Source organism: Mesoplodon mirus (genome assembly GCF_964341445.2).
Source record: "Mesoplodon mirus genome assembly, chromosome: 11".
Classification (NCBI taxonomy): Eukaryota; Metazoa; Chordata; class Mammalia; order Artiodactyla; family Ziphiidae; genus Mesoplodon; species Mesoplodon mirus.
This window is the reverse complement of record NC_138987.1, coordinates 94,975,315-94,998,315: the sequence shown is the minus strand read 5'-3', so window position 1 is coordinate 94,998,315 and position 23,001 is coordinate 94,975,315. Positions and strand designations below refer to the sequence as shown.

At 35.6% G+C, this 23,001-nt stretch overlaps 1 protein-coding gene across 2 annotated transcripts; it reads right to left on the bottom strand.

The window, feature by feature from the left end:
- Positions 1-1,549: 1,549 nt before the first annotated feature.
- Positions 1,550-13,478, bottom strand: CLEC7A (C-type lectin domain containing 7A). 2 transcript variants are annotated; one of them, XM_082635646.1, is made up of 6 exons: positions 13,352-13,478; positions 11,543-11,641; positions 10,417-10,554; positions 9,207-9,358; positions 7,715-7,833; positions 1,550-2,652 (listed from the first exon to the last, which is right to left on the bottom strand). In XM_082635646.1, the coding sequence occupies exons 1-6, from the start codon at positions 13,452-13,454 to the stop codon at positions 2,520-2,522; spliced, it is 744 nt and encodes a 247-aa protein (XP_082491772.1). In that variant the 5' UTR covers positions 13,455-13,478; the 3' UTR covers positions 1,550-2,519. The 2 variants fall into 2 exon arrangements, with proteins under 2 accessions (XP_082491772.1, XP_082491773.1); XM_082635647.1 differs by lacking the exon at positions 10,417-10,554.
- Between the last annotated feature and the right edge of the window lie 9,523 nt (positions 13,479-23,001).

Below are 23,001 nucleotides of genomic sequence, written 5' to 3'. Positions count from 1 at the left end.
AGGTAAGTGAAGCACATGTGAACATGAAGTAAGAAGATAGGATATTAGAAATTGTCACAGCTGAGGTGTCATAATTTAGGAGGTGCTGATAATTATGATTCTAATGAAATAGCACTTAGAGTTATTTCTCAAACTTTATTCAAGTAGATTCTTGATAATTTTTACCAACCCACATTAATATTTTTAATACTTGTCCTTAAATATTTTTTTCAACCATGACAAAAATATTTTTTGGATACCTACTTTATTGCAGGTACTATTCTGAGATTCTGAGATCCATCAGTGGAAAACAAAACTCTCTGTACTTTTAGTGCCTACATTGTATGGAAGAAGGCAGATGATATACAAGAAAGATAATAAGTAAGTAAATAGTAGAATATATTATACTGTGATAAGAGTTATGGAAATATACAGAGGGTGAGGGTGGTTAAGAATGTACAGAAAGGTGGGCTGGTAATTTTAAATAAGGTAGTCAGAGTCAGCCTCATTAACACGTGATACTTGGGCAAAGACTTGAAAGAGGTAAAAGAGTAGGTCCTGCAGGTATCTAGGGTAAGAATAGTTCAGGTAAAGGGACAGGGAAGCTCAAAGGTCCTGAGATGCAAGCATGCCAGCTGTGGCTGAGAAACAATCGAGAAACCATCATCCTAAATGGAATGAGTCATGAGGAGAAAAGCAGCTTAGCTCGAAGGAGTAAATGGCCAGCAATTGTCTTGGTGAGTAGACAGTTGTAAAGGCCGTTTGGTTTTTGTTTCGATTTATTTATTTATTTTTTATTCAGATATGTGGGAAGTCAAGGAGAGTTTTAGTAGAGAGCTGGCATAGTTTGTTTTAAATTTAATGGAATCAGTCTGCTACGTTTGAAATGGACTATAGAAAGACAAGTGTAGATGCTGGGAGAATTCTTTGAAAATTATTGCAATAACTCAGGCACGAGGAGATGGTGGCCCTTGAATAGGTAAGTGTTTCCTCTAGCATGATCTTTACTTGTCTTGAATTTGCCCTTTAGACATAACGTCAGCTAGTAGCTATTTTCCCTTTTCTGTCCCTTGGAAAAGTGTGGATGTATTCTGTTCATTCCCATGCACGTTCCCACTTTGGCTGTGGTATACACGTGTATTGACAAGTGAGGTATGGTATGCCTTGGACAGCCTAGAGCATTCTGACTTCACACCACCACTTTTGTTAAAGTCGTGCTTTTATCTTTAAGTTATAGTTTATTGTTGCCTCACCTGTCTGGTCTAGATAAGTGCAGCTGGACATTCAGCATACAGAATTATTTCCTTGATTATCAAGATTTCTTCAAATCATCCACTCCATTCGGAGGATACAGGAGACCCAATTAAACCAAAAACAAAATTACAATGCATGGCATCCCTTCGAAATCCCACTTTATGTCTTAATTTAACTCTCAACCTGAATTATCTTTGCCCTTCTACATTTCTTTTCAGATAGTGACAACACAAGTTAGTGTCTTAAAAGACAATAGTCAACCTCACCAAAAATTTCTATCTTCTTCTCTTAGATTTTTAAATATTTAAGATCCAAAATTTATTCTTCAACACAAAACTACCTGTTATACTCCTCCTCAGGGCCAAATTCATCATCATTTTTGGGGAGAGGGCAAATAGAGATAGTGTTAATTACACATGACACATAATTTAAAGGTCAAAGTTTCTTTAATTAACATTTTTTATTTAAAATGAAATTCATATAACATTAACCATTTTAAAGTGAAAAATCCAGTTCACGTATTAATGAATACAAGAAGGCTGTTGGGCTTCCCTGGTGGCACAGTGGTTGAGAGTCCACCTGCCGATGCAGGGGACACAGGTTCATGCCCCGGTCTGGGAAGATCCCACATGCCGTGGAGCGGCTGGGCCTGTGAGCCATGGCCACTGAGCCTGCGCGTCTGGAGCCTGTGCTCCACAACGGGAGAGGCCACAACAGTGAGAGGCCTGCGTACCGCAAAAAAAAAAAAAAAAAAAAAAAAAAAAGAAGGCTGTAAATGCCTCTCCAGTAATATGGAAATCTCCATTGGAAATATAAATAGCACCAATGGGAAAGTTTAAAAGAAAATAAGAAAGAGACAAATCCTCATATGAGGGAACTTAGTTATGTTCCAATAATACCTTTTTACAGTAATTAATTCCTGAGGAATTGCTGAAAACTGCAAAACAGTAATCATAAAAAGTAATAAAACATGTTTTGCATTACAAAATGTTAATACCTCTGTCAATAGGACAGGTTACTTTCTTATATTCATTATCAGATCTTTTTTTGATTGATAGTATTTAAAAAGGAGAAAGCTTGCTTATAACAGCAGATTCCCTACAATTTCACATTATACAAGATTCTCTTAGAGATATGGCAGACATATTCTCTTGGCTATTTGAGAAAAAAAGAGATGGAATTGGATGATTTTTTAAATGATGCTTTTGGTCATAAACATGTTGTTTTCTACCCTCCTTACTATCTTACATATTTCTCTCTGCTCCTCCACGGCGACATCCCCACCGTTATATTGACAGCTTCTTCTCACAAATACTGTATGAAGGCACACTACAAAGCTGGTCATAAATGACTGACCCATGAATCCATACACAAATGTGAGATGAGTCTTGTTTGGTAACTGTTCTTCTGATTTGAAACCTGTTAAAATAAAATACAATAAGGTAATTGTATAGAACAAACATAAGGAATGTTGTCCACTGACTCCATAATGCTGAAATAAATTGGTAAGGATATTGGTGAAAAGAGTTTCTGAAGTGTACGTATCATTGAAAAAGGAAACTTGAATTTAGATTCTATTTGTTTCCAGTGGTAACAAAATAACCTTTATTACTAGGGCATAAAAATGACTCAAAAAAATTTTAAGAAATACTACTAGTTGCATAAAATAAAATAAAACTGACAAAAAAGAAAAACTATTTAACGTTCTATAGACAGTTCTTTACTTCTCTTTTAACCTTTTACCTAGAAGTATAGTTATCAAATGAAGCAACAGTTTAGCAAAAATATTATTGGGTATGTTTAGTGAGTAGACCAAGTTGAAGCATTCTTGCTAAAAGTTATTTAGAACTAAGTGAAGAATCATTGATATCAAAGCCATTTACAGGCAGTTCAAACAACCCTATATTTTTAATGCATCCTGAAGTTTGCATTGTATTGCAATATAATGAGAGACGATTATGAGAATTACCATGGGTAAATAGAAGCATGGCTCTGTTCTGTTTGCTCTTTAGTCTCCTAAAGGAGCAGTGTTAATTATTCAGTCAAGCTCAAAGGGCATCACTGAGCCTCAGTGTAAAAGCTACGGTCTGGTACTTTTCATCCTGTACATCTATCTCTTCTTGGCCCTGGAGTTGGAGGATTGAGAGGATTCTTCTATTGAAATAACTAGACTAAGGACATGAAACAAATTTGATCCAGGCTCAGGGAGAATTCTGACCAGTGATCTTCTCCAAAAAATTTTCTTGACCTCTAAGAGATTTTGGAGTATGTACAGAGCCAGATTAAATTACTGTCACCAATGAGTAGTTACATATTGAAATGTTAATTTGGACCTACTCTTATGACTTTAGAGTCCACTATTCATTTTTTAAAACAGAAAAGAAACCACAAGACAAAGGGCTATAGAAAAGTAGGAGACATATTCTGTCAAGATTCTTTGTTAATAAATTCATTGTGCTTTGGCTAGTGGAAGTGAAGTAGTTAAGTGGTATTAAAATCAAAATGTGATAATACTCAGTTTGTACTATTCATATCCGATGGTGCTTGCCAGAAACAAATGAAAAGCTTCTCTGTAAACTTCAAATTAACTCTACAAACATTTAAGAGATAATGTTAAGTGCATTATCAAAAAAAATCAGACATATCGATATGAATAAAAATTAGAAGAAAAAGATAATAGAAACAGATACAAATGAGTATATGACACTGGTATTATCAAGCACAAATGTTAAAACAACTATACAGTGTATTCTAGGAGTTAAAACACAATACTGAGAATGTTAGAAGAAAGCTAGGAATTATAAATAACAACTGGGTAGATTAGAGAAATTGTAAAACTGAAAAATTCATCAAACAAAATTAAAAGCTTAACTGAGGCTTTCAATGGCAGTTTAGCTACAGATGAGGAAAAATAAGCACTGCAAGATAGGTGAGAAATAAATACATAGGTTACAGAAAAAAAAAGGATAAAAATATAGGAAAAAGCAAATGAGATATATAGGATATTGTGAATGGGTTGGTAATACATTTAACTGGAATTCCAGAAGAAGGGAATAAAGTCAGGAAGGGAGCAACATCTGAAGCATGTGGCTGAAAACTTTTCAAAGCTGAAAAAAGACATCAGATTTAAAACATATATTACTTTCAAATAGCTGACTTTTCAAAAACAACAATAAAAATAGAATACATTATAGTAATATCTCTGAATGCCTGAAAGAAAAAATACTATAAATTTCTAATTTTATACTCAAAATATTTTTTTTAAAAGTTGAAATACAGTTTTAGACAAGCACAGAAAATCTGACCTTAAAATTTCAACTCTAAAGGAAATACTAAAGAGTATTCTTCATATTTAAGAAAATGATTCAAAATGGAAGGTAGGAGAGGCAGAGAGGATTAAGAAGCAATGAAAACCATAAATATGTGGGAAAATCTAATAAACTGACTGCATAAATCTATATTGTTTTCTGGGTTATACTTTTATTGAATCCAAGATGCCATCAACCACTGGTGTACCATTTATTTAATTCTGTGAAATAAATGCATTCAGGATGGGAATTTAACAGAAAACCCTGCAGAAGCTGGAAAACAAAGGACTATTTTTGTGCAGGAGTAAATGAAAAATAAAGCTGCCAAACAAAAAGAGTAACAATGAAAAGTGCATTTCTCAATCTTGCCACCAGGTGGAAGGTAGGAGGAAAAAATTATACCCCCTATGATGTTGAGCCACAAGCTGCTACTCATACAATTTTTCTGTCTGAACCTATGATAACAGTATACACACACACACACACACACACACACATATATATATACAAAACCCCTAGTGGAGTGTTTAGTTTAAGTAGTCTCAGGTTTGTGGTGTTCCTCTTTGACTGGCAGAAACAAATGTTAAGCTTCGACAGAGCTCAACTTAGTGCAGGATGATAATGATTATAAAAGACCAGCAGTTGTGAGACATATGCCAATTTTAGAGATACTAAAATGTGGGAAAATATGGGCCAGAGTTAAAATACACAAAAATAATGGTATGTAAATTGGGGAGGGAGTACACAGAGTAAAGAAATACTCTAATATTTTATATTGCCCAGGAAAAACATGAAAAGGCCAATTAATATTAGATTTTGATGAGTGAAGACTGTATGTTGAAATCTCTAGAGTAACTGCTAAAATTAGTTAAAAAGTAAATTCTAAATTAACATAAGAAAAGGTGGAACAATAAAAAAAATTTCAAAAAAGAGGAAAGAAAGAAAAGAAAAAGTACATTGAATGAGCCTGAGCCTGCAAGATATAACAATTCTAAACTATATGTGCCTAATAATTTGGCTTCAACACATCAACAAAAATGTTTACAGAGTTGTGAGTAGAATTACAGTGGAAGATTTTATTATAATTCTCTCAGTATGGGAAGACGTAGCAAATAAAATCCAGAGAACTGCGAAATCCCTGGCTGTCCAGTGGTTAGGACTCAGGATTTTCACTGCTGAGGGCCTGTGTTCAATGCCTGGTCAGGGAACTAAGATCCTGCAAGCTGCGCTGCATGGTGTGGCCAAAGAAATAAACAAAACCCAAAAACCAGAGAACTGCAATCACACTGAGTATGTTCTCTGGCCACAATGGAACTAAGCTAAAACCTAAAACAGAAGGATACTTATAAGCACACAGATATTTCTAAATTAAGAAATACATTTCTAAGTAACTCATTGGCCAAAGAACAACTCACAATGAAAATTAGAAAGTATTTTGAACTGAATGAAAATGAAAATACACTAAAATTATAGCCTTAAATGTACATACTTGAGGGAAAAAAAGGATGAAATTCATGAGTCCACACAAGAAGTTAGAGAAAAAGTAGCAAATTCAACACAAAGAAATTGAATGGAAGGAAATAATAAAGGTGAAAACCAAAATTAATGGGGAAAAAAGAGAGAAAAAAAGACACAGAGGGAGAAAGAATCAACACAGCCACAAGTTCTTTCTTTGAAAACGACACCCAATGAGATTGATTAAAAAAAAAAAAAGAAAGAAGAAAACACACACACACACACACACACACACACATGCAAATACACATACACACACCAATAATAGAAATCGAAAAGGGGAATATAATTTCATATTCTGCAGATATTAAAGAGAAAATGAATGACAGCTGCAGTGAGGAAGACTTCAACACTTTGTGAGGGTTAATTTCATGTGTCAACTTTACTAGCCACAGCCAGATCAAACATTATTTTCGAGTGTGTCATTTGAATCAGTGAACTAGAGTCAGTAAACTAGACTTCACTCCCCAATGTGGGTGGGCATCATCCAGTCCATTGAGGGCCTAAATAGAACAAAAAAGCAGAAGCAGAAATTTGTTCCTTTTTTCCTGCCTCACTGTGTGAGTGGTGACATCTCATCTCATCTCACCCTCTCCTGCTCTGGCACTGGGTTTTACACCATTGGCTCCCCTGGTTTTAAGCCCTTCATACTTGGACTGAAGCTCATACACTACAAGATTTCCTGGGTATCCAGCTTGCAGACAGCAGATTGTCGGATTTCTCAGTCTTTATAATCATGTGTGAGCTTATTCCTCATAATAAGTCTCCATATGTAAATTCTTCATTGTGTGTATAGTAGTGCATACACATACAATGAGGAAAAATTTATAATCATGCAAATGTTCATATGTCTAAAAGAGCTTTATAAAATGTGAAATGTGGGCTTCCCTGGTGGCGCAGTGGTTGAGAGTCTGCCTGCTGATGCAGGGGACACGGGTTCGTGCCCCGGTCCGGGAAGATCCCACATGCCGCGGAGCGGCTAGGCCCATGAGCCATGGCCGCTGAGCCTGCGCGTCCGGAGCCTATGCTCCGCAACAAGAGAGGCCACAACAGTGAGAGGCCCGTGTACCGCAAAAAAAAAAAAAAAAAAAAAAAAAAAGTGAAATGTGGTTGCTTTTAAAATTAATAATAATAGCATGTATCACACATTTACTATGTGCAAGATGCTGTGCTAAGTGATTTTACTTTTATCTCAAAATCCTAAGAGGTACGTACTATTTTTATTCTCATTTACAGACGCAGAAAGAGGGGTGCAGTTACATTAAGGAGCTCATCCAGTTTCACACAATGAGTGGGCCAATCATTGACTCAAGCTGAGAACTGACTTCAAAGCACTGCTCTTAAGCACAGTTTTACACTGAGTCACAGTGATTGTTCCTTCCTGGGCAGCTTCAAACACATGCCCTCCTAGTAAGAAAGCTGAGGGAGCACTTATGTTGACAGCTTGAGATGGCCATTCAGCTCTTTGTGACTCTTAAGTCCTCCTCTACCCTCTTGTTTTCTTTTTTTTTTCCTGGCTCACTCTTTCTCTCTCCCCATCACTATGTGTCTTTTTCTCTCTCTTTCTTATTATGGCCAACAGATCAGATTCTTAACTGCCTGACATGCCCTCACCTCTCTGAGGAAGAGTATGAAGCTTTGTCTCTCCAGATACTTACAAGTTAGACAACAACATTGAACCATCATCCCAGAGCCATGGTTCTTCAGTCTGACGGCGAGAAAGCCCTATCCAAAATGCATGGTCAGGTTGGGAAGACACTTGCCTAGATATAAATTCCTGTAAGGAAACATAAATACAAATACAAGTCAAGGAGAGAGAGAGTGTGTGATAGACAGACATGATAGAGATAAAGAGAAGATACAGAAACAGACTCTTGGAGATTGTGAGAAACAGAGATTGAGTCACCTTGGTGGAGGAGGCACACATATACTGGCATCAACCTAGACAGAATTGCCAATTCTTGAATGCCACTGAGTGTCTCAAAAGTCATATCTCATTTCTTCAGAGTCGTTATTGTTCAATTATCCAATAAAGAATACATCCTTAATGTCAACATTGCACTGCCTGCATTCAACCTACCTGACAAAATCCAAGGGTGACAAAATATCCTAGGCAATGTTCATGGATGACAGGCCACTATCTTCTCCACAATTTTAATAGAAAATACAAATTTACATGACCTTTGTCAAGAAATGCTTCTCAGAGTTAGATGACAATTTTAAAGTAGTTTAGTCCCACTGCATGAGTTATGCATAAGTAATCTGGGGGTTAAAGATCATATGTGAATTGTTGACAAAATATAGCACAACATAGCGGCAATTACAGGAAGGTCTAAAAGTCAGACAGACTTCCAGTCCTATGCTCTTTTTTTAATCATACATCTACTTCCATTAATTTTTATGTGAACTATAACTGTTGGGTAAGACAGAATAGAAACAAAAAAATTGAGAGTAGTAAAAGTAAGTATAGAAGTTATAGATTGTTTAGATTTGTAGTATAGAATGTTTCCTGACTATTAACCCCTTCTCATAGCTCCTCTGAGTTCTATCCTTCATTCAAGATGCATCGTAAGTTGCACATTTTCTGCGAAATTTTTATGTCAGTGGGGATCTCTCTCTGAATTTCTATGGCATTTGTGGCCTTTACGAGATATTTTACTTTTAATGCCTGAGTTGTTTCTCTTTTCTTACAAATTATTTGAGCATTGCTAAAACAAGCCTACTTTTTAAACCTCTTTGCCTTTCCTAGTATCTTGCAAGGAGTAAATGATTTATAAATGTATATTATCATAGCTGCTGTTTTTCTTGATAATTATGATAACAAGGGGAAGATTTTTCTATTTCACTCCACCACATTTACAACCTGAAATCCAAGCCCACAAAAATGAGTAGTGCCCTGACTATTATAGTCAACTTGGAGTTGTGCTTAAAGGATTTATTTTAAAGTAAAATGTGTTCATATTTTAATTAATTAATTAAAAAGAGAAGCATATATTATGCACTTTACTCACTTAATGTATGCTATTATTATAATTATGGAGAATATGTAAAATGACTTTCTTTTAGGGAAAATCATCATTACCTGGAACCTACCTCTATTTTTCTGTTCAATATAGACCACAGATAATTATAACTGAAATCTACACTTACCAACTCTTTTAAGCTGTCTATCTTCAGGAGATTCGAGCCCAGTTGCAAGCACCGTCTTTTACTTGTATCCCAGGAATCTAATGATGTGCTAAATAGATAACAGCTATTCTGATGTGTGATCCAGTTAGGGGGACAAGAGCTAGAAAGAACTCCTGGAAATAAAAGATAAATACAGTGAGATTCATACTATACCAATTCCCTCTTTCAGTGCAAGTACCATTCATCCTAAGGACACTTAATAAATAATCAATGAATTACCATTAATAGATTTCATTTTCAATTCGGAAGAGGCTACATTAAAACCCCTTATTCATTTACAATTAAAAAATGAATTGAGTGGCTATAAACAGTGTTTTAGACAGTGAACACGCCTTTCCTTCTTGACTTGTCTTCCATTCCTTCAAAGTCAGACCAGAACTCCTTTTCTCCATGATAACTAATAAATCAATTCAAAATCAATCACTGAGATATACAGTAATTTCATGTTAACTTATTTTACAAGTGTGAGATCCATTTCAGAATGCAATTTTCCAAATAAGAAAAGTATAAGAGCAATCATTCACATTATGGAGTAATGTGATACAAATAGTGAGGAGGTATGTGTCCAGAGATGGAAAATTGAAGTCAAAATATTGTCATAGTCAATAATGATGCAATTAGAAATTGAAGTTTCATGTATGTAAAATTGTAATTAAATAAGTGAACTTGCATGATTAAAGAAAAACAAATTTAACCAGAGTTTTCAGAAACATATCTATTAGGTTTATTTCTTTTGTAAATGTTTAATTCTTAGCAACACTTTCCCTTCTTTCCTTTTTCTATCCGTTTTTCTTTTCTGATGTCCTATTTCCTATTTTAACTATATCATTTTAAAATGTCAATTCCTTAAGGGATGAGAACACTTTTTGTTCCTTCACATCAAATTATACAATCTCCTATAAGCCTAAATACATAGCCTGTGATAAATTAGTTACTGATTTTTAAAAAATCCAACTAAGTTGGAGATTCAACTAAGTTCATAAGGTATTTATGATATCACTTTATATATGACAGGGGACATATTTTACTGAGACAATACTGCTGTGGGCTTTCCTTGGATGCACAATCACCACACATAAAAGTACTTTCTTCACCCCTTGCTCCAAACCTTAGCACCAATAATTAACCCTTCTGAATCAAGGACTTTATTAATCTTTTAATTCTGCCTTGCCTGTGGTCATGAGAGCCTTGGTAGGAGCCACATTCTCTGCTAAAGATGATTGTGTGGGTTGACTGTGGTTCTCTTTACTTCTTGATTGAAAGCTGTTATTCTTCAACACGTTGTTGCCTGAACTGGGTCTCCAGATAGCTTCATATACCAACAACAATAGTAATTACAGAAGAAAAAGTCATTTTGCTATGTTTGAGAATTAAAATCCCCCAAACCATATTTTTGTTGAAATATAAAGGGATACATACCTGATTAGTGATAGATAATACATTGTTGATGGAGAGGTAAAGTTAGATGATGGATAGATAGATAGACAGATAGAACAGATGATAGATTAAATATACAGAAAAAAGAAATAACTTCCATGAAGAAGGTTTAATACAAAAGAGAAAAATGAAGCAAATGGAATACAGTCAATTGGTACCATAATAGATTTGAAAGAGTAATAAATCTTCTATCTTTCTTCTATTATTTAAAAATGAGAGTTCCTTGAGAACCTGCCTGGTGCCTATAACACAGAATGTATTCAATAAACACTTGCCTATTTAAGAAATCTTTCATATAGCCTCTTTGAAGGTACAATAATACTTTATTCAATTTTGAATGCATGAGCAATAAAATCTACATAAATTTATTCATCTGTCACAAAATAACTAGTTAGTATTTGATAAGTGCCTCAGGTATTTCCTGATATTATCCAAAGGAGTTTAGATTAAAGATCGGGTATAAAACAATTTCCCTAAATCATGAGACATAAAAAATAGCTTACAGCCTCTTTAGAGAATTTATGTCATTAGGAAGATAAGCACCAATTGTACTTCCTTTTGACCTCCGCTGGTTTGCTTTCATTAATTTATCCTAGGAATTCCATAGCTTTGAAACCAGCTATTCAAGGAGAGCATGCAGTTAAGAGTATGAGTTTTTAAGACAGATCACCCAAATTTCTAATCATGGTCCTACCAATAACTAGTTTATGACCGTAGGAATAAAATGAGAACTAATAGCGCCGATTCAATAAGGTCAATATACAGATTCAATTAGATTATGTTACGCTCTTAAAAGAGTGCCTGGAACAGTATAAATGCTTATTAAATGTCTGCTGTTAATCTCTCCCACCAATACTCACCCATGGTACACAGGACCACAGTTATCACCAGCATTACCAAGCATAAAATTCCAAAAGTCACAGCAATGGGACGCCAACGAGGAGATGCAGCACAAAATCCTGAGGCGGCATAGGGAGCAGAAATTGAATAAAAAAATTGGATGATGGATCACAGAGCACTTCAATTCTACAATTCATCAAAATCTGATATCCAGGTAAGGACTCATCTAGGATTAGTCTGAATTTTTCTCCACCTTTAGCATACCTCTTCAGGTTCTGAAACTTGATATCTATGCACTCCTAATTTCAGCTCCACATTGATGTCTATAGTTCTTGACACTACCAGGATTCAAGAAATCCTACCTATTCTTAGAAGAGATAGCTTAATGTAGCAGAAATAATTCTGGTTACTAAGGGTAACCTTCTCCTTTCACTTATTTCTTGCACGTCCTTGGGCAAATTACTTCCTCTGTTTTTCCATTTCTCTTTGTGAAAAATTAGGTTAATTATACATCAAAGGATTATTGTGGGCATTAAGTTAACATATGTAAAAGTACCTAGTTTAGGGACTACTAACACATTATAGGTAACACAATTTGTCCACACACATCTATAAACACACACATGCCTCCCTACCTCTTGCATCATCTAGTTTTTCCACTCTTGCTCATCAGGTTGCCCAAGAAAGGAATTGCATAAGTGACAAGAGGAAAATAATTGTGCAATGGAAAGGAACAGAAAGCAGAAGAGAGTAAATTCTGCCATCAAAACCTGTGAGTAATCTCTTGATAACAGGAAACTCGCTTTATATTAATATCACCACTTAAAAACTGAGAATAAGAAATAAGAGCATTTCAGAGAATTGTCAAATAGGGGGATCATAGAGGAGAATAAATTGCTCATTCAGTGAAGAGAGAAATCTTTTAATGCCCTTCTCCAGATTTCACCTCTTTTACCTTATGTCTAAGACTCATGTCCTGATAATGGGATCTTTTTGTCTAATACATATATATTTCTTCACTGGTATACAAAGAACTCCCTTTTGTTTAAAAAAAAAAATTCCAAATCAATCTCATTACCACACACACACACAAAAAAAAACAGACTCAGGATTCTAAACCCTATGACTTCTGACTTCCCTTTGGCCTTTTCCATAAAACCACACGTTGTTTTTTCCATCTTTTCATTCTTATCTCCAATATCCTGATGTTGTTCATTTACACTTCTTTGTTTCCTTGACCTCCATTCTGCAATTTACTCTTTTCTGTCAAATAAACAAGTTGCTCCTATTGAAATTCTTCCAGCTTTGCATTTCATCACACTTATTACCAACTCCTTATTTTTGAAGTGTCTGTCCCTATAGAACAGAGAAATTGTATTTTCTATAATCATAATAATTAACTTAAACACAGTTGACCCTTGAATGACACAGGGATTAGGGGCACCGCCCCTCCCCAAAGTCAAAAATCCCCATATAACTTAGCGTTGGCCCTCTGTATCTCAGTTCTTCCATATCCACAGTTTGGAATCCATGGATTCAACCAACAGCAGATCATGTAGTACTGTAGTATTTACTTTTGAAAAACATCCGTGTATAAGTGGACCTGTGCCGTTCAAACCCGTGTTGTTTAAGGGTCAGCTGTACTAACGACTAGTCACTGAATGGTTACCAAAAGTCTTAGTGCACCTTCAAATTATCTTCAGTGAATTCTGAAAACCTTTTACAATGTATTAATAAAAGCCCGATAAATCGTGTCTCTCCAATTTTTTCCACTTCCAGTTTTAGTTGATGAGAATGTAAATGTTGAAGTCAGAAAGAAAAAAATATACCTTTCTCTGCGACCACAGATTTCCTGATGATATTGCAAGAGCTGAAGTCTAATTGAGTATATCCATCTTCATCCAAATTTTCTATGGAAGAATGGTATTCCATTGTTCTATTGAGTTCCTGAGTTGCCTCAGCATACAAGAGCTCTTTCTTCTCTTCTCCAAAGACAACTGCCTGTGGGCAAAAGACGACCTATGAGTCAAGTCACGTGGGGGGAGGCATTTACTAGGCTTTAACAAGTTGAGCACAAGCAGTCCAACCAGATACCCAAAAGCAGGAAATGAAAAATATGCTGTGGTAATTTCCCATTGGTACCTTTAGATCCTGTTTCTGAGACTGATGATTCTTAAGAAAATTATAAAGTAGCACAATAGATAGATCTTTGTTTCAGATCAAACATAAGAAAAATGAAGCTATTAATGGCTTATGCCGCTTTCATTATTCTCACAACCGAACTGGACATCATTAATTGACTTGGCCTATGTAAACTTAAAACAATTTTGGTCCCTTGAGTTCACCAATACTTTGTTACAACTGTTAATTCATTCATTTATTCATGTACTGCTCTTTCAGTAAACATGTATCAAATGCCCATCTTTTCAATTGACAGGAGGTGGGGATCAAAGGATAAATGATACCTGTGAAGAAGCTCATTGAGTAAAGGAGGAAACCCACAGATAGGTTCATGAAGGATACCATAAGGAGGTACATTGTTGTAACAACAGAGAGAGGAAACAAATCTCTTTGGGGCTTGTCAGAGATTTATAATACAAAGTAGAAAATTATTTATTCAACAACGATTATGAGCTAAGTACTATCTATTGCACATGTTTTCTCATACAATCTCAGTTTCCCAACAAGTCTATGAGATAGGCACTATTAGTCCTATTTTCTTTTTTAAGTATAGTTGATTTACAATGTTGTGTTAGTTTCTGGTGTACAGCAAACCGATTCAGATATATATTTTTCATATTCTTTTCCTTATGGTTTATTACAAGGTATTGAATATGGTTTCCTGTGCTAGACTGTAGGAACTTGTTGTGTAGTCCTATTTTCAAATGACAAAACTGAGACATAGAAATTTTACCCCCTTGCTCAGTTTTAAGAAACTAATAAAAATAATGAAGCAAGGAATCAAACCAAAGTCCACTCTTACTGCAAAACTCATGATCTTTTCTGTAATGCTACCCTGACCCCTTCACCATTCTGTACACGTATATTGCAAGTAACAGCTTATGGAGAATTCTGGAACTGAAATACTATGTTAAATGCTTAATGTTTCCTCTTTGCCAATTTCCACAGTAATCTCCAAGTTAATAAGATATGGAAAAACATTTATCATTGCTAGAAACCTGAGAGGTATCCATCTGTTCACAAGACTTCAAAGCAAGCAGAATGGAAGAGATAACTGACTGTTGTCAAAGATAAAACCAGACACTCATTAAATGTAACTTGATACAGTCTCTATGGAGAACAATATGGAGGTTCCTTAAAAAACTGAAAAGAGAACTACCACGTCACCCAGCAATGCCATTACTGGGCATATATCCTGAGAAAACCATAATTCAAAGAGAGTCATGTACCACAATGTTCACTGCAGCTCTATTTACAATAGCCAGGTCATGGAAGCAATGTAAGTGTCCATCGACAGATGAATGGATAAAGAAGATGTGGCACATATAGAATGGAATATTACTCAGCCATAAAAAGAAATGAAATTGAGTTATTTGTAGTGAGGTGGATGGACCTAGAGTCTGTCCTACAGAGTGAAGTAAGTCAGAAAGAGAAAAACAAATACCATATGCTAACACATATATATAGAATCTAAAAAAAAAAAAGGTTCTGAAGAACTTAGGGGCAGGATAGGAATAAAGATGCAGACATAGAGAATGGACTTGAGGACATGGGGAGGGGGAAGGGTAAGCTGGAACGAAGTGAGAGAGTGGCACGGACTTATATATACTACCAAATGTAAAATAGATGGCTAGTGGGAAGCAGCTGCATAGCACAGGGAGATCCGCTCGGTGGTTTGTGACCACCTAGAGGGGTGGGATAGGGAGGGTGGGAGGGAGACGCAAGGTGGAGAGGATATGGGGATATATGTATACATATGCTGATTCACTTTGTTATACAGCAGCAACTAACACAGCATTGTAAAGCAACTATACTCCAATAAAGATGTTAAAAAAAAAAAGTGGTGAGGACAGATTTCCTTCAGTAATACGATTATAACAGAGAAGAGGGCCCAGCATAAACTGAACTCAACTTCCCCAAAACAAAAGACTAGCGACTTTTTAAAGGCTGGGCTGTGCTGAGGGAAAGGAACTGAGTGGTATTAAGAGGGTTAATCCATGTGACTAGACCATGCGGATTTGTTCATTGGTGCCTCTCCGGAAGAAAAACAAGCTTCTTCATCCTTTGGACAGGAGAGAGTGTTGCATATTGCAGCAAGGTTGTGCCCCACCGAAGCTAGGGCCCTACCCTCCCATGGGGACTGGAAGAGGGCAGGTTATCTCCCTAACTAATTCCCTGAGTGTTTGCTTTCAGAGATGGCTCTCAGGACCCTGAGGAAAGTTTTAGGTGGTAGCTTTACACCTCAAAGGGCAGAGAGAGGATTTTATTTGTTTATTTTATTTTATTTTATTTTTTTGTGTATGTGTGGGGTTTTTTTTAACATCTTTACTGGAGTATAATTGCTTTACAGTGGTGTGTTAGTTTCTGCTGTATAACAAAGTGAATCAGCTATACACATATATCCCCATATCCCCTCCCTCTTGCATCTCCCTCCCACCCTCCCTATCCCACCCCTCTAGGTGGTCCCAAAGCACTGAGCTGATCTCCCCATACGATGCAGCTGCTTCCCACTAGCTATCGGTTTTACATTTGGTGGTGTATATATGTCCATGCCACTCTCTCACGAACAAAGAGTAAATTCCCCTGGCAGCAATGAACTTTCTCAGGCAGGCATTTTAAAGGGATCTGGGATCATTCCAGGACACAGCCTTAAACTACTAGAAGCCATGTTAGAGTTTGTCCAATGTCTTAGTGCAAAGGTTTGGATGGAGTTGTTCTGTTCCAAGATTTCTACAGTTCTCATTAATACATATCACAATGGAAGAGAGGTCAGTGGAAAAAAATAAAATTCACCCTCTTACCTAGCCTGCCACGAAAGTTTTACTAACTTTTCACAGGCGCAAAGTAGTGATGTGGATCTAATCTCGACCTCCATCAGACATCCAGTTCGATAATGCAGCCCTTGGGAAAGCAGAGGAGAGCTGGAAAGAAAGGGATTTTTTTCTCAGAGTGAATAAATTGGCTTAAGGAAGAAACGTCAGTCAACTAAGTAGAACTAGAGAACAGGAATGAGGGGAGCACCTTCTAGGAGGTAATAAAAAGCGTTTTACTATTGATTCAGACCCCCCACGCACAATGGGAGAATCTTTATGTAATAACTTTTATTTTCTTTGACTGCCATCCTCTATTTAATCACAATCCTACAGAAACAACTGACTCTTTAAGTTGTCAAAGAAAATTTTCAGTGAATGTAAACTTTAGCCTTCTCTTTTGTCCAGGACTAAAACAATTAAGCAGGGATTACACAAATCATGGACAAACTAGGAAAAATAATCCGTCAGCATTTTACAAGGCAGGAGGGGGAATTCCTTGGCGGTCCGGTGGTTAGGACTTAACACTTTCACTGCAGGAGCTGGGTTCGATCCCTGGCTGGAGAACTAAGATCCTGCAAGCAAGCCTCGAGGTGCAGCAAATTAAAAAAAAAAAAAAAAAAAAAAGACGGCAGGAGTGGGTGGGGAAAGACAGTTTGCATATTCTGAGAAAAATACCCTTGGTTAAACAGCAATGTAAGAAGCAGGTGAAAAACAAACCAATCTAACCAACCAAACAACAAACAAAACTCAGCAAATAACAACTAATTTACATTCTCAGTGAGATTTAATGAAAAATTGCATTTATACAGCAAGTTTTTTCTTCAAAGAAAAATGAGAAATCTGAGAAAAGGTCTTAGAAGTGAAAACACATTTTATAAACTAAAAATACAATAAATTGAATGAAGAGTTAGGTTGAATATTGCACCAATAAAGCAACTTAAAGAACTGCATTCAGTACAGCTGAATTAGTCTGGTCATACCCTCATTTCTACATATGTTAAACTGTTGTTAACAGTAGTGTTTGCTCCCACAATTAAATCTCAAAAATAATATCCTTCCCAAATAAGTATCTATTTTGGTAAGCTTACCAGAATGAATGTTACACCAGGAAAGGAAACACAGGAGATCCTGAGGCATAAGTCCAATGTGACTTTTTGGAAATTTTATATAAATAAATGAATAAAGAGAAATAAATATATGAATATATAGAAATAAATGAATTAAATAGAAAACAAGATTATTAAAAACAAACTAAGCATTCACTTAAGAACCATTGTAGAAGAAGAAAATGTAAGTCTTCAGGAGATTGCAACATTTCAAATAACTTCCCCATTTATGTTCACAAATTTCAAAAAAAAGTCTTCAAATTTCACCTCTAGTTTGAATGCTAACTTGGTTCTCTTCCCTTTGTTCCTCCATCCATCTACTAAGCAATTAAACATGGAGTGAACATTTACTATATTCTCAGAAGCCTGGATACAAAGAAGCATGAGAACCAATCCCCATCCTAACTGATTTCGCATTTTATCTGGAGGATAAAGACCAAAATATATTATTTAAATTATTTCAGTATGCCCAGCCTTGGGCAGACCACAAAAATCACTTAGCTTTATTCACAACACTCTTTCCAGGGTTAAATTATGCTTACTACAAATGACATAGAATCCTTTCCTAGAGTCCCTAAAATTTTTAATTAAGTGAAAAGCTCACTTTATAATCAATAAATCTTTCTTGGTGAAAATGTGCCCTTCACCATCTTTTCCCAATCCACCTTCTCTTTTCTGAATCTGTTTATGGTTTCATGGTTCCAGTTACACTGTTCACATTCCACATGTAACCTCTGCTATCTCTCTGCCTTGAGCCCCTTTCCTTCCATTTGACTGGGGGGAAGTGTGTATAGTGTATATAAACATCACTCTCATATGGCACTTGTATTTGAAACTTCCCTGTCTCCCCAAGGAAGAAATGCTATCCATGTATCATTTCCTTATTGTTAGATACTTATAACTGTCTTCCTCACTAATCCTTGAGTTCCTTGATCAGTGGTGTACCCACAGTTTTTTGAACAGTTCATTTATTGTTATTACTTTTTCTTCCCTCTCCTCTATACAAGAAAATAATTTTTAGTAATAATCATGAAATGGAATGAATGATAATAATGGCGGAAAACAAATGTAGGCAGTGAATATTTTTAATTGAACTTTGTGTATAAAATCATGCCAGTAAAAATTAAAATGTGCATATAAATATGTATATTAAAATAAAAATAAATATTGTGCAAGCTACTTTTAATTATATGGATAAAATCTTTCAATTATAGCAACACCTTTTTTTTTGGAAAGGAAGAAAAAATTTATACCTACATAGAGGCATGTCACAGCAATAAATAACAATATTACAATTTCTGTTTTGGACTCTGTCCTTCTCCAAATTTGTCAATGATATTGTCAAAATTACTCTTTTTCAAGTGATCGGGTTGAGTAGACTGCCTTCCCAGACACATCAATTTATTTGCTCATAATTGATTTAAGACCATTCTTTGCTTATTTTAATTTTGAAAAGTTTCTTTCAATGAAGGAACAGATGCACAAATGGGAAAAAGGTTTACACATAGGATATGTGTGCCAAAGATTTAGAAAAATCCTATTTCACAATTATTCCAGAAATTGCAAGATTGCTCTTTGTTTCTTCAGGATCAATTTTAGAAACTTTCAAAATGTCTCTGCAGGTTGCAAAATTGTACAAGTACAAATAATAATTACAAATGGTCACATAGAATGACAATTGAAGTAACTCAAGTTCTATTTCTTTGACTTTATAATCACTGTGCAATCCTATGAATGTTTATTTCAAATCTACCCTTTAAACCCAGAAATGTTCCAAAATGGTAGCTACAAATAATGCAAACCAAGTGGTGCTCTGAGTGGACTTGAGCAATTCCAAACCTTTCCAACACGTTCTCAAACTACATATGTCAGTATAACTGGAAGTTCTGTGAATTTACTTCCATGCAGAATACAATGTTTACTAAAGGAAAAGTGATACAAACCTGCTACGTGAAATATAAGTGTATATTTATTTGTATTAATATAGATATAGTTTATCTTCATTATTCATGGATTCCAGAATTGCAAATGTACCTACTTGTTAAGATCTATTTGTCATCCTTAAATCAATACTCATGATCATTCACAGGCATGCGCAGAGTAGTAAAAAATTTGACTTGCCCAACATGCTTGATCCCAGATGAGTCTGAACAAGGCAATAGTCTGCCTTCTTGTTCCAGCTCTCCTACCATAAATGAGTGTCATTTTCATGGTCTATTTAGTGCTATATTGTTCTCATTTTTTCACTTTTTGTTGGTTATTTCCCTGTTTTAAATACCCTCAAGCATAGAGTTGAAGTGCTGTCTAGTGTTCCTACCCTCAAGAAGGCTGTGATGTGCCTTATAAAGAAAATATGTGTGTTAGAGAAGCTTTATTCAGTCACGCGTTATAGTGCTGCTGGCCATGACATCATTGTTCGTGAATCAACAGTATATATTAACAAATGTGTCTCTAAAGAGAAACATATATAAAGCAAGGTTATATATCAATCTGTTGATTAAAATGTTGGGACAAGACTCTTAGAGGAAAGTAACCTTGCATTTCCCCTAGAAGCAGAGGTTGTTCAGTGTTCTCTGTGGCTCTATAGAACGTGACTACCATGAATAACAAGAATCGACTGTGTAGATAAATAGATAAACAGAGACTTTTAAATAGATAAACAGAGACTTTTAAAATTCGACAGTCACCACCATAATAGTTTAAAACTTTGGGCAGCAAAAGATATTTTCAGGGAATACTTTATCACTGACGTTAGTATTGCTGGTACATGGTGATTATAAAAAGCAAACTGACTTCTAGTAAAAATTATTATTTTAATTCTCTACAGACAATTCACCACCCCCTTATTGCCAGCTGAACACTCATTGGTTTTATCTTCTCTGTCCTATAAGGATCTAAATAATCTGATGCCTATCTTTCTTTTTCTTATATATATATATAAATTTATTTATTTTATTTTTGGCTGCGGTCTTCGTTGCTGCATGCGGGCTTTCTCTAGTTGCGGTGAATGGGGGGAACTCTTCGTTGCAGTGCACGGGCTTCTCATTGCGGTGGTTTCTCTTCTTGCAGAGCACAGGCTCTAGGCATGCAGGCTACAAGTAGTTGTGGCTCAAGGGCTTAGCTGCTCCGCAGCACGTGGAAACTTCCCATACCAGGGCTCGAACCCATGTCCCCTGCATTGGCAGGTGGATTCTTAACCACTGCACCACCAAGGAAGCAGTTATGCCTGACTATCTTTCTGACTTAATTTCCTAGCCATCTCTCCTTCACTGTTCATGGTCTTGAAACACTGGCCTTCTTTTATTTTTTTTTAATTTAAGTATAGTTGATTTACAATATTGTGTTAGTTTCAAGTGTACAGCAAAATGACATGGATATATATATACATATACATATGTGTATATTTACACGTCTATATTCATTTTTTTGTGTTCTCAATAGTGGCTTGTCTTTAATTTTTTTAATTAATTAATTTTTTATAGTAGGTCCTTATTGGCTATCTATTTTAAATATTGCAGCGTGTACACGTCAATCCCAAACTCCCAATCTATCCCTCCCCACTACTCTTCCCTGCTAGTAACCATAAGTTCATTCTCTGTTTCTGTTTTGTAAATAAGTTCATTTACACCATTTTTTTAAGATTCCACATATAAGCGATGTCATATGATATTTGTCTTATATATATATATACCACATCTTCTTTATCCATTCATCTGTTGATGGACATTTAGGTTGTTTCCATGTCTTGGCTATTGCAAAGTGTGCTGCAATGAACACTGGGGTACATGTATCCTTTCGAAACATGATTTTCTCTGAATAAATGCCCAGGAGTGGGATTTCTGGATCATATAATAGCTCTATTTTTAGTTTTTTTTAAGGAACCTCCATCCAGTTCTCTATAGTGTCTGTACCAATTTACATTCCCACCAACAGTGCAAGAGGGTTCCCTTTTCTCCACACCCTCTGCAGCATTTATTGTTTGTAGATCTTTTTATGATGGCCATTCTGACTGGTGTGAGGTGATATCTCATTGTAGTTTTGATTTGCATTTCTCTAATAATTAGTGATGTTGAGCATTTTTCATGTGCCTCTTGGCCATCCATATGTCTTTTTTTGAGAAATATTTACGTCTTCTGCCCCTGTTTTTGATTGGGTTGTTTGTTTTTTGGGTATTGAGCTGCATGTGCTGTTTGTAATAATTTTGGAAATTAATCCCCTGTTGGTCGCATCATTTGCGAATATTTTCTGTGGGTTGTCTTTTCGTTTTGTTTGTGGTTTCCTTTGCAGTGCAAAAGCTTTTAAGTTTAATCAGGTCCCATTTGTTTACTTTTGTTTTTATTTCCATTACTCTGGGAGATGGATAGAAAAAGATATTGCTGCGATTTATGTCAAAGTGTGTTCTGCCTATGTTTTCCTCTAAGTTTTATACAGCAAAATGATTTGGATACATACATATATGTATATACATGTGTGTGTGTGTGTCTATATTCGTTTTTTAAATTCTTTTCCATTATAGTTTATTACAAGATATTGAATGTAGTTCCTTGCTATATAGTAAATCCTTGCTGTTTATTATTGTTTATCTATTTTATATATGGTAGTGTGCATCTGTTAATCTCATACTACCAATTTGTCCCTCCCAACCCCTTCCCCTTCGGTAACCATAAGTTTATTTTCTATGTCTGTGAGTCTATTTCTGTTTTGTAAATAAGTTAATTTGTACTATTTTTTAGATTCCACATATAAGTTATATCATATAATATTCTTTTTGATCACACAAACACATCAAGTTGTTCCTGTCTCAGGAATTTGCGCTTATACTTTGGCTAATACGCTTTGCCTTGAGAACTTTGCATGGTGGGCTTTTTCTTGATAATTAGTTCTTAGTTCAAATATCACTCTTTCTGGTAGGTCTTCCCTGATCATTCAGTCTGACGCAGAATATGACCACAGCACCTCTCCATCGCACTGAATCACATTAGACAGCTTTTCTTTTTTTCTTTGAAGTACTTCACACTATTGGAATACATCTCATCTGTTTGTAGTTAGACTCGCCAGGTCTCCATGTTTGTAAGCCCCATGAGTTAGGAACCTTGCTTATTCATTCCTTGCTCATTCACATATATATCCCAAGAACCTAGACTAGTTTCTGATTGATTGTAGGTTATCAGTAAATATACATATAAAAGATTATGAGAAGTAAGCAAAAATACTTTAAAAATAATAATACACGTACAAAATATATATAAGTGCCTACCTATATTATAGCCTAAAATTACCTAATGCTATTGTCTGGTTCAGCTTATAAACTCCAAAAGGACAAGCATTCTGTCTCTATAGGTATTCTATGTCCAATGTCTAGACCAGTGTCTTAATGGT

Coding starts and splice junctions, on each gene's coding strand:
- CLEC7A (XM_082635646.1), bottom strand. CDS start 13,454: ATGGAATACCATTCTTCCATAGAAAATTTGGATGAAGATGGATATACT. Junction 11,642..13,351: donor ATCTGTGGTCGCAGAGAAAG/GTATATTTTTTT, acceptor ATGCCGCCTCAG/GATTTTGTGCTGCATCTCCT. Junction 10,555..11,542: donor TGTGGTCCTGTGTACCATGG/GTGAGTATTGGT, acceptor TGGTATATGAAG/CTATCTGGAGACCCAGTTCA.